Raw genomic sequence first — 12689 nt, 5'->3', positions numbered from 1 at the left:
TATGTTTATATGGTAAATGTTATTTTCAACTAAACATCACAAACATTTTTTTAAATTATGCATGTATTTTCAGCTTGTGATCATTGAATTAAGTCATTGCATTTATACATTTTATTCGATATTATGTGTAATTTTTGTCCGTAGTGTAATATTCTTGGATGGCACAAATTCTGGATAAAGCTTATATCATCGTCATCATCATCACTAATGTGAAACCAAACAGTAAAACCTGTAAACGGTAATGACCCCTCCCTCACCAAAATAGAAATATTTTAAGTGGTTATGATACATATACATGTGAAATCATCTGTATTTCAGATTGATTCTGTTAGTCATGAAGTGATCACTCAGAAGTGATTAATCAGGCTACTGCGTTTAAGCATTGCTATATAACTGTTGTGAAAATAACCAAGCCCTAGTTTCACCGGCCTCTCATAACTAACCTTCATATTCATTAGGAAATGCTACAAAGTTCATATTTATAACAGTAATCACCGACAAACCAAACTCCACACTAAGTGAGTCAGCATCAGAGTTTTTTTTATGCAGAAATATAATTTTGCAAACTCAAGCTTTTGAACTGGTAATAATCAGGAATTCTGCAAAGGAAAAGCATTTTGGACACCACCAGTATTTTAAGTAAGTTCAAACCTACCAGCTTACAAGTGTTGGCACAACAGATTTCAAGCACATTAAAAGAACACACAACATCCATTTGCAGTTTTATTACAAAATGTAAATGACAGAAAAAACGGATGATCAAAAAATCTTCCATCAACATTTATCAAGTGCTTCTGTAGCTGACATATGACTTATTGCTCCAACACAGTAAAAAATAAATAAACAAGTGAAACATCATGTTTATGTACAAAGACAACAGTTTTGCCCACCTCGGCCACATCTTGTGTCAAGAGGGCATTAATTTATTTTGGGTTGTAAAATTATGTTTTCGTTAGCTCCAGTTTTCAACGTTCTATGACCACTTAGGAAAATAAAAGTGCATTCACATTGTGAGGGACATTTCCACTTCATTCTACAACTCTCTCACTCATGCATGCTAAGAGTTGTAGGAGCCTTGTGCGGTTTCTTGAAGCTCATATTCCAAAGCCAACAGTTGCTGCCGACACCCCAGCACTACAGGGGATGGGGAGAATGCAACCTATTTTCTGCAAAGTTGACTTCTATTATTTTTAATTTTTACAACATCATTAAGAAAATTACCAGTTTCAAGTGCTCAACTCTACATATCTACATACATAAATTGTAATGTACAAAGTTAGATGAGTAGAAAGTATGTACATAGAGTTTATAATAGAATATAAATAATTATAGTCCATGGAGAATGCTGTAATAGCAGCACCTTCTGTTCACCTTCAACATATTTGTTTGCTGGATCACTTCCTTTTGAACTAACCGACTGACTAAAACTGTTGTTATTATGACAGTGAAAAGTAAAGTCTTTAAACGGATTGGATGAATTTTGGTTGATTAGGCAGCAAGTGGACTTCCTCCCTTAAAGAAGATTTGGATAACAGTTTTGCCACCTCTGTACATAATCCGGTGTCACATTTGCAAACCCTGAATCCCTGGATGACGTGGGCTGCAAGCTCTGCTACACTTTGGAAGTGGAATGTGTGTCCAAAGTTGACAGGTTCACATGTACGGTGCCCAACCAAGATACATCTGGCACAGCAGATTTTCATCTGTGGATTCTTGTATGAGGTAGTGGACATGCCCTTCAATAGATAAAGGAAGTCCTTTCACCCGGTTCCTAGTCTTGATCACCCCCTGGAGACGTTGTTCTATGTCCTGGACGTGGGTCTTGGCCTTTAAATGACAGACAAAAAAAACCACACATTGTAAATCTATAAACATACTTAAACGATTGCATAATTTTTTTTTTAAACTTGCATCAACACCCATGCCTGTTTCTCTGAAGACTAACAAAACTGGCAAATTGAAGATCTATCATGCCTGTTTTTTTTTAAATATATTTTTATTGGCATTTTCAAATAAAATACCATTAACCCCACCTCCCACTAACCCTTCTTCCTACCCCACCCCCACATCCCCCAGGCAGAGTCGTGATTCCTTTTTTCCACTGCACAGGTGAACAACAGTTGTTCTTATTTATATAATATTCAATATTCTTAGGTTATGAGGACACCATTGCTGCACACAGTCACCTTTAAGAAAATCAAGTACCATTGTCCACTCTTGTTGAAATCTTACAAAATCCCCTTGCAAAATATACATCATCCACTCCATTGCCATGAACCCACACCATTTAAATAACTAGTCCCTTATTGTTGTGGTCTCTTCTGTTTCCAGCTACTCGCTATCACCAGCCATGCCGCTAGCAACATTAAAACATAAAAGCTTTGCTATGTATCTTAGTTGGCAGGCGGGTCTCTGGGTCAAACAAACCACACATCCATTCCCTAGGTGTCAAATTCACATCAGGGCTTACCATCGTCTTTATCTGGGTCGTGACACCCTCCCAAAATGTCCCCAAGCTTCGGCACTCCTACCAGATGTGTTTCCAATCCACTTTCATTACACACCCTCTCCAGCATAGTTCCGTAGTTGACGGGAACATTTTATGCAGCCTCTCAGGGGTAAAACGCCATTGGACCATGATCTTATACCATGCTTCCCTGACTTGAATCGACTTCGTCAGTTTGGAATGTTTGCCTATACATTTTTCCAATGATCTCTCAGTAGATCCATCCCTAAGGTCTTTTCGCACTTATGCATATATCCCCAGACCTGTCACAGTCCCCCTTCCATCAATATCGATATAACGTAGAGACACCATTTGTTTATCATCCGTATGTTATGCCTGTTTTAATTTTAGCATGTATTATTATTCTTTTATTGATGGCTATGGGCCACCAGGCAGATGGAGATAAGCCTACCCACTCATGCTTCCCATCTCAAAACCGTATGGAGTGATTTTTCTTTTTATAAAGAAAAAATATATATTTAGAATGACCGCTCGGAGACTGTTCCGAGCGGTCTTTCCAAAATCGAACTGTCAGCCCTGTGCAGGGCTAATAGGCGCGGCTGGGCCAAAAGAGGAGAAATGTGGGTGCCCGAGGTAAGTGTTTATGGTGTGTGAGCGAGTGTCTACACGTGTCTGTGGGTAAGGAAGGTGGATGTCTGTGGCGTGTGGAAAGGAGAGGGAAGGGGAGGGAGCAGGTAAACGTTTATATGTATGCATGTTTGCATGTATGGGTCAGTGTGTCCGGGGTAGGGGTTGCCAGCGATACGGCTTCCTGAGGGCATTTGGGGGGGGGAACCCCCCAGCAGTGTGCTATTTCAGTTTTTAAAGGCTGCACACAAAACAGGCAAAATAAAATCGGTCTTTCTGATGTGCAGCCTTTATAAAGCGGAAATTTCACATAGAAACCTCAAAACAGGACAAGGCAGGATTTATACTTTATCAGACTTTTTCCCTGTTGTGCCCCAAAACAGCCTCCACTGTCCAAACCTCACAAACATGTCTTACTTTGCTCTTTCCCCTCAGTGCCCTCCTGGTCTGTATAGCATCATCTTGCCTGGAAATATTTCTTATTAACCAGTTTTCACATATGTATTGTGAGAAATCTGAGGGCGTCCTCACTTCTTTCCCCAATATATCGTCCCCCCAGCTGGGCAGGAAAGGCTGTTGCTATTGGATCCTGACTTTGGGGGTGGATATGCGAGGGAGGATTACCTGGGCGGAGGAGACATGGGGAGTGGGGATGAGGCACCATTGGGTGAGACACGTTATCCCCCATTCCGCTTTCACCATGAGTCCAATGTCCGCCAAGCCTTTATAGGCTATTGTCAATCCCTTCCCCATTTGTCCCCAAAATCATTCCCCAATAGACACCAGTTAGGTACTGGGACAAGGAAGAGACCAACTAGAGAAATACATCCTCTCTTTATTAACACACACACATACAAACACCGATTAGCTACTAGGACGAGGAGGAGGCCAGCAAGAGCAGTGCAGGCCTCCCAAGTCAGTAAAGAGCTGTCTAGTCCTTTTTGGACCAATTAACCTGGTGGGAGGTTTAAAAGCATGAAGTACGGCGCAAATGGAGTCAGCTGTGAAAGAAGGTCTACGGACTGCTGGACGAGAGCAGACCTCTCCTGGAAGGCAGTGTGGCAGACTGAGTGCTAGAGACCTCCTGGAGATGCAGAGTGTATGCAGCAGGAAGCAAGGCTGAAGGATGCTAGAGGCCGGTGGCGGACCACAAAAGGGAACCAGTGTGCCCAGGCAAAGCCAATTGTGCAGGGGACCTATGCCTTGCACAATTGATAAAGGATGCAGCGTGTGATCTCGCACCATTTATTACCAAACTAATAAATGCATCATTCACATCAGGCACCGTACCTAACAACTTGAAACAATCCTGGGTCCTCCTCCTTCTTAAAAAACCGAATCTAGACCCCTCTACTCCTACTAATTACCGTCCCATCACTACAGTACCGTTCCTACTTAAAATCCTCAATGAAATAGCATACCAACAAATCCAACATTACCTAGAACACGTCCATCTCCTAGGAGTCCGACAATCCAGCTTCAGGCCCCAACATGGTACTGAAACTGCACTCATAGATCTCAAGGCACAGATAGATGAGCTGAGAGATGAGGGTAAGACTGCACTATTGCTATTTCTTTTTTTTTGATAAAATATTTTATTTTCATTTAATCATAACATAGACATGGTAAACCATAACCGAAAGAGAGGCACAAGAAAGAAAGGAGAAAAGAGGCAGCTACATCAGGTGGGGCCAGCATGTCCCATACAACAGTAGTGTTATTTCATCCCCGTTCACAGAGAGCACATCTGCAATTCACAATTCACAACATAATGAACAAAAGGACGTTTCTCAGGATCACGTGTCTCAAGGCCCTCTCTCCTCCCATGCCTCCCATATTTTAGAGGCTTTGTTGGGACAGCCTCTTGCCCTATAGACTCGTCTCTCAAACATAGCGCACGTGTCCATGTCTAGTGCCCACTGCTCCATCGTTGGGGGTTCGGGGACCCCCCATTTTTGTGCAATGTTCCGCTTCATCAGGGCTGCAGCTGTGTGCAATAAGAGTTCTCCCCATTTATTCAGTTCATTCTCCCCCGGTGCTCCCAGGATTAGGACTTTCGGGTCAAGCTCTACTGAGGTGGACAGTGTCCGGGACAGTTCACTACAACAGGCCCCCCAGAAAGATCGGATGCGAGGACAGGACCACAGAATGTGGAAAAAGGTCCCCTCCTCGCTCCCACATCTAAGACAATTTGGATTCGTTGCCCGTCTCCACCCAAACAGTGCAGTTCTGGGATAATACACTCTATGTAATATTTTAAGTTGCACTAGCCTGAGTCTCGTGGAGATAGCAATTTCCCTGGGGTGCATCAGTACCCGTATCCAGTCCTCCGGGTCAATGTCCCCTACATCCGCCTCCCACTTGGTCTTTAAGCCAATCAATTCAGGGGTCGCAAAGGATGTGATGGCGTTATAAAGAATGGATGTGCATTTGGAGGGAATATACTCAGGTAAAATGTTACGTTCTACAGGTGAATACTCCGGTATGCTGACGTCTGACGCTATGTGGACTCTTAGGGCATGGGACATTTGCATATGGTGGTATCTTTCAGTGTCGGGGAGTCGAAACCGGTGTTGCAGGTCGGCAAACGGGGCAAGGTTGTCACCACTAAGAACATCTCCCACCTTTTGTATCCCTGCGCTCTCCCAGCACGGCCAAGGTCCGAGCCTCGCCATTTCTTTCAGGTTGGTATTCCTCCATAGGGGTTGCGCCGCTGATATCTTTGTCCCCCATCCCACAAAGTTATGCACTTGCCTCCAAATAGTAGTGATCTGCGCCCTCATCGTTAGTGGGGAGGGTCTAGGGGGGGTGTCATACAATAGCTGTAGTGGATCGGTGTCGTGCATGGTTGCCACCTCGGCCTTAATGTGGGGTAGTTCCCGATCCCCGTGCAGTAGGTCGTTGACCACCACCAATTGTGAGGCCCAATAGTAGGTCTGAAGGCGGGGCACTCCAATCCCACCCTCCCAGACCGACCTCTGAAGTGTGGCCAGAGCTATGCGCGCTTGACCACCACCCCACAGGAGCTCCCTGAGGAGAGTATCCACCCGGTCAAATTCAGCCCTCGAGATCTGCAGAGGGGCGTTCTGAAGGACGTAGAGAAATCGCGGAAGAGCCAGCATTTTGAAGAGCGCAGCTCTACCCATGAGGGTCAGGGGGAGAAGCTTCCAATGCTGTACATCGGCAGAGAAGCGATCTAGGATTGGCTTGAGGTTATGTCTGCAGTAGTCAGTTAGGTCCGATGTGATCCAGATCCCAAGGTATCGGAAACCAAGGTGTTCTATTTGATAAGGGCATTCCTGTGGGTCGGGCTGTCCCCCACCTTTCACTGGGAAGAAAACAGATTTCTTCCAGTTGATCCTTAAACCGCTAAATCTCCCATATTGGACAAGAATCTGGGTTACTATAGGGCAAGCTCGGGCGGGGTCTCCCAGGTATAGCAGGAGGTCGTCCGCATATAAGGAAATCCGGTCCTCATGTCCCTCCGGCCATCCGAATCCCATCCAGGATGTACTCTGGCGAAGCCATATGGCTAATGGTTCTATCGCCAGGGCGAAGAGAAGGGGAGAGAGGGGACACCCCTGCCGTGTGCCCCGCCCCAGCCAAAAGGAGCGAGAGGTCCACCCGTTTACCTTGACTTCCGCCAATATATTTGTATACAGTAATTTCACCCATCTCATGAACTCCACCCCAAAGCCCATACGTGTCATGATCTCCCAGAGGCCATCCCATCGGACCGAATCGAAAGCTTTCTCAAAGTCGATTGCCAAAAGGGCAAGCGAAGTGTCAATGGCGGGAGCTCTCTCTAGTGCTAAATGGAGTCGGTGCAGGTTCATTCGGGTCGATTTGTGTGGCATAAAGCCACATTGGTCCGGATGTATCAGGGTATCGGTCACAGATTGTAGCCTATTGGCCAGGATCTTGGCAAGGATCTTAGCCTCACCATTAATTAACGAGATCGGCCTATAAGAGGCACAGTGCTCCTGGGGCTTGTTCGGTTTGGGTATGACCACGATGGTGGCCTTACGTAGGTCCTGCGGGAGAGCACCTTGCTCCCGGGCTGACAATAACATTTTATGGAGAGATGACGTTATATCGACCCTTCCCAGTTTCTGCCATGTCTCCACCGGGAACCCGTTCGGGCCCGGCGTTTTCCCGGTCTGCAGCTGAGCCAGTGCATCTGCCACCTCAGTCTCCGAGAGATCGGAGTCTAGTCTCGCCCTTTGTTGAACTGAGAGGACCGGGAGTGGTATTTCGTTTAGGAGGGATGGGTCCAGCCGCGAGGTTGGAGCCCGATAGAGTGTTTCATAAAATTGGGCGAAAGCCTCGGCTATCTCTGCGTCCGACTGAAACCTTTCACCCCGAGAATTGGCAATCTCTCGCACACATCGTTGTCCCTCATCTCTCCTTTCCAACCAGGCTAGCATTCGGCCAGCCCTATCTCCTTGCTCATAGATTCTGGCTCTGGAGTCCCAATGGGCGTGTTTAGCATTATCTAGTAGGAGGTTTCGGAGCCGTTCGGTGGCTCGTTTAAGGGAGAGCTGGGTCTGCGGGGATGGGTCCAGAGTGTGTTTATTCTCACACCGAGCCAGGTCACCCTCTGCCTCTGTCACCTCCCGGAGTCTCTCACGTCCTTTATTTGCCACCCAAGAGATCAAGGCACCTCGCAGAACGGTCTTATAGGCCTCCCAGATCACCACCGGGTCCTGTTCACCGTTGTCGTTAATTTCGAAGTACTCAGTGGAGACTTCAGTAAGGTGATCAACAAGTTCGGGGGAGCCCAAATAGTAAGTATTCAATCTCCACGTCCTAGGGGGGAAAACACCCCTCGTACGGATCTCCACCAGCAGAGGCGAGTGGTCTGAGATGCCCCGGGGGAGGAACTCCGCCGCCACTACCTTATAGAGATCCGCATTCGGGATAAAGAGATAATCAATTCTGGAGAGTGAGCCATGGGCACCAGAATGGAAGGAGTACCCCCTGGTATCCGGATGCAACTCCCGCCACACATCACCCAGGCCCAAGGCAGAGGCAAAATTGAAGAGTCTTGTGGGGGCGTCCGGGTTACGATGTCTGAGGTGTGTGCGATCAGCGGAGTTGTACATGACATCATTAAAGTCCCCACCCAGAAATAGCTCATCAGGCTGGTGTTTGCCTAAGAGGGCAGTCAATTCGTCCATTAGCTCCCGTCCTAGACCGGGCGGGGAGTACACCGAGACGAAGGCAACCCTTATGTTCAAAAGCGTACCTAGGATCATCACATAGCGGCCCCGCGGGTCTTGTTCTAGGTTCTGGATGGTGAAAGGGACACGTTTATGTATGAGGATGAGGGTGCCCCTGGATCCCATTGTATATCCCGCATGGAAGGCCGTTCTATAGTTTGTACGTTGGAAATATAGGCAATTTGAACCCGCCAAGTGGGTTTCGGATAGCAGAGCCACGTCGGGGGAGTGCCTACTGAGAAGTTGTTTGATCAGGCGCCTCTTGATCGCCGAACCCATCCCATTTACATTCCAGGTGAGCACCTTGAAGGACTTAGGACGTTCAGTCGGGGTCAACCGGGGTTGCAAGGTTGCCATTCAAGGACCCACACATGAGGTTTATCAGGTGTATTCCGAGGAGGGCGTCCTCGACTACAGTGGTGTGTTGCAATATGTACCGTGAATATTGAGTGATGTGCTGCCTGAGTTATTCGTAGCCTCTCATTACCATGATCTTCAACTTCAACAAAACTCCGGAGCTGGCAGTGACGCGTTGCTCCCGGGATAACAATAAACCCAATGAAACTTTCCTTTCCCACCCCCACCCCATACTCCACCCCAACACGAAGTACCTGTCGCCTCAACATTGCTGATCCTTACCCACTGTAAGGTGACAGCCTTACAAACCCTTATACAATTAACATTTGAACAAATTAACAGATAGAGGGGCGGAAGAGATGCCCCCGCGGGCCGCATTATTGATAACATAGACAACTTATAGCAGTGCTGTGGTACTTCCCACATCTTCTCCTACACCAATTCGGGCGGGCTCCCACTTGTGGGGGGGGGGAAGTCCTGCTGTGACAGCAATCTTGTTCAGTCTCCGGCCATCGCCGGTTGGTTTGGTGAAGGTGGCTGGCCCGGGTCCGGAGGGTGTGCTGGTGGTGGTCTAGGATTTCTGTCCCTGTTAGGCCGGGGCGTCGACCAGTTCCCTTCTATATGCTGTTCTGCCCAGCGCCATGCCTCCCTTGGGTCGTTAAAGTGAACTGTTGTGCCCTTGTGATATATTTTCAGCTGGGCCGGGAAGAGCAGGCCGTATTTGACTCCCATCGCTTGCAGCTGTCGTTTCAGCTTCTCAAAGGACTGCCTCGCTTTCTGGACCTCTCGAGTATAGTCCGGGAAGAAGGCGATCTTGGACCCATTGAATGTGGTCGTGCCCTTGGTCCGTGCGAGGTGTAGCAGCGCGTCTCGGTCCCGGTAGTTCAGTAGTTTTGCTATCACCGTTCGCGGTGGAGCACCAGGCACCGGTCTGCCCGTGGGTATCCGATGTGCCCTCTCCACGGAGAAGAATTTAGAGAAGGATCGTTGATCAAACAGGTCTGTCAGCCATTGCTCCAAGAAAAGCTCCATACAGGGGCCCTCTGCTTTCTCGGGGATGCCGAGAATGCGGATATTGTTACGCCTGGATCTGCCCTCTCCCTCCTCGACTTTGGCTTCCAGAGTCTTGAGTTTGGCAGTGATCCCTTGGAGCTGTTGTTGTACTGCTTGCAGCCCGTCCTCCGTGTTGGAGATGCGCTGCTCCGCCTCCCCAGTGCGTGCCGATAATTTCTGCAGGTCATGCCGGAGGAGGGACACATCGAGACTAATTCCGTCCATCTTCTGCTCCATCGATGAACGGGAGTCCGCTATGGCTGCCATAACATCCCTTAGGGAAAGCCCCGATGTAGAGTCCCCTTCGACCGACGGCAGCAGTGGAGTGTCAGAAGATTGCGATGGGGGAACCGTATATTGGTCGATTCTGTTTTGCGTGGCTGGCCTTCTAATTTTGTCTTTTCCCATGGTTCCTGCTTTTCGGGGCGCCTTCTCTCACACTGGTTCAGGCCAACCCCGACGGTTGCACTGGTTTATGCACGTTGCCCACACCTGGGGGCGCAGGCCGGACGGAGGGGGGGGGGGAGGGGAAGGGCGTAGAGAGTCGGGTGTCGGCCCTCGGTCTATCCTTCCCTCCAGTGCTAAATCTTTAATACTTGTAGTTCCAGGGGGGGGGGGGGGGGCCAGGAGAGATCCAAGTGGCCCCTTCGCTTGCAGCCGAAACCCCCAACCGTCACTGAAGCGTCGCCTGGCCGCGCACCCCACTGCGATGTCAGCCAGTATCTCTCGGGGGAGGGGAGGCCAGCAGACCCTCCCGGAGGCGCGGGACTCACCGGGTAGTTCCGCCCGCGCGGCGAACCAGCAGGTTCCAAGATGTCTGCTCGGGGAGGAGTTGTGGCCGAAGGCCGTATTGGCTTCACAGGATGAGATCGGGTCCAGCGGGTTCGGAGTCTCCCGAGCAGTTCGGGGCATGTCCCGCGCAGGGGCCCCTCAGTAGCAGCAGCGGGCACTCACCGGCGGGCCGCCTCAGGGGTGCACGAGCCTCCCTCGCGGCATCGAGCTCTCCGTCCCCCCCGGCCCCGGGAGTGTAGAAACGACTCGCCTCTCACCCAGAGCGCGCTCCGGCGGCCATCTTGTTTCCCTCACAGGGCCGCTTCGGCGTTCCTCTTCTTCGCCGCGTTCTCCGTGGTTCTTGACCGTTTCGGGCTGGAATTCGCCCCAGGTACTGTCCAGGGTGTCGGACACTGGGGGGGGTATCTTGGGGGTCCCCCAAGCACTGCAAATAGTCGAAAGTAGCAGGATGTTGGGCCGCGGTCGCGGGAGCTCCGGGAGGACACGTCTACTGCATCGCGCAGCTGGCCACGCCCCCACTATTGCTATTTCTTGATCTCTCAGCTGCTTTTGACCTGGTCGACCATGAGATCCTATGCAATCACCTACAAAAAGCAGCCCATTTCTCTCAAGAGGCAACTGACTGGATCCAATCCTTTCTAAGCAACTGCACGATGAGAGTCTTCTCCCTATTAGCAGCGGCCGACCCAACACCTATTACCTGTGGCGTGCCTCAGGGATCCTGCGTCTCCCCGACCCTGTACAACATTTTTACGAAGCTCCTTTTTGATGATCTACATGGTCTGGGTATCACCTACACTAACTATGTCGATGATACCCAGATCCTCATCCCGTTGACGGGGGATTATGACAAGGATTTGGCCTTCGTCAACAAGGTGTACCTCATCATCCAGGCATGGATGGCCTCACATGGTCTATGCCTGAATGATGACAAAACAGAACTCCTCATTCTAGGTTCCTCACATAACCTCAACAAACTAGACCAAAACTACTCCTCTCTCGTAATTGATAATAATAAGTTCACTGTAGCCAAGGAGGTCAAAACCCTCGGCTTCTACCTAGATTCCACTCTCACCTTCAAAAAACGAGTTAATTCTATGGCGTCCGCCACATCGTACACATGCAAACTTATCAGAGCAGCCAAACCATTCCTCTCACCATCTAACTGCATCACTTAAGCCAGGGCTCTGATGCTGTCCAAGTTGGACTATTGCAATGCGTTGGTTGCAGGTAGGTTGTAGGTTGCAATGTAGGTTGCAACAAATATATCACAAATAAAATTCAAATTCTACAAAAGAACGCCCTAAGAGCGGCCCTCAGCATCCCGAAGAAAGCCCACATTTCTGAGACTAGAAGATCTGTCAATTGGCTATCTACGAAAGACAAAATCTTCCTCTAATCCGTCTCTTTGACTCACAAATGCCTCCACCAAACAGCCCCTCAATACCTTATAACTAGATTCACCAGACCAGCTTTTTCTCGCTCCTCTAGAATGGCCAACTCCAATCTCATCCTTGTGCCCAGATTTAAACATACGATGTCTGGAGGGAACAGCTTTCCTGTAAAAGCAGCACAATTTTGGAACTCTCTACCACCTCCTTGCAGGGAAGACCTCCCTTGCTGCAATTCAGATGTAAGACCATCCATTGGCTCAAGGTCCACGATAGATATCGCCCTCCTGCTGCGCCATTCTACTATGACTGTAAATATGTACACACAGGTTATCAACTGATCTGCGCAGATAAAATTCATGATATAACCTGCACTTTGTATATAGTATTGCTCATATTGTATATTTTTTTTGTAACCTTTGCCTCATCGGCTCTCATTGTTTTTTGAAGTTTCCAGTACTGTAACCTCAACTGGACCTTATCCTTTCTGTATGTAACCAAGCTTCGCAATCCTCTTGATGCCTCTGCGCCTTGTTACCCCTGGGTTAGGTGCGCACTATAAATATAATACAATACAATATAAAGCTGGAAAGTGAGGCTGGGGAGACCGAGCGAGGTGCCGCATAATAGAGAGAGAGAGAGCACATGGCGAGTGGAAGCCTTGCTGGAACGCCGTAAGCTCTGACCGGTGAATCAATCGAGGAAAGGGGACACCAGGGCGGCAGGCAGTCAAGCAACACATTTAATGAATGCTGATTTGAATGAAAGCAAGTACTTTTT

General features: G+C 48.6%; 1 protein-coding gene across 3 annotated transcripts in view; it reads right to left on the bottom strand.

Moving 5' to 3' along the window:
* Positions 1-710: 710 nt before the first annotated feature.
* ATR (ATR serine/threonine kinase) overlaps positions 711-12689 on the bottom strand; it is a 1676349-nt gene continuing 1664370 nt past the window's right edge. For all 3 annotated transcript variants that reach the window (XM_069618270.1, XM_069618272.1, XM_069618271.1), the window contains one exon: positions 711-1827. In XM_069618270.1, coding sequence (XP_069474371.1) covers positions 1654-1827 — 174 coding nt within the window. In that variant the 3' untranslated portion in view covers positions 711-1653. The remainder of the gene's footprint in view (positions 1828-12689) is intronic.

Source organism: Ambystoma mexicanum, chromosome 10, assembly GCF_040938575.1.
Source record: "Ambystoma mexicanum isolate Mex_15411 chromosome 10, UKY_AmexF1_1, whole genome shotgun sequence".
Lineage (NCBI taxonomy): Eukaryota > Metazoa > Chordata > Amphibia > Caudata > Ambystomatidae > Ambystoma > Ambystoma mexicanum.
The sequence above is the reverse complement of the archived record's forward strand: the minus strand, read 5'-3'. Positions and strand labels throughout refer to the sequence as shown.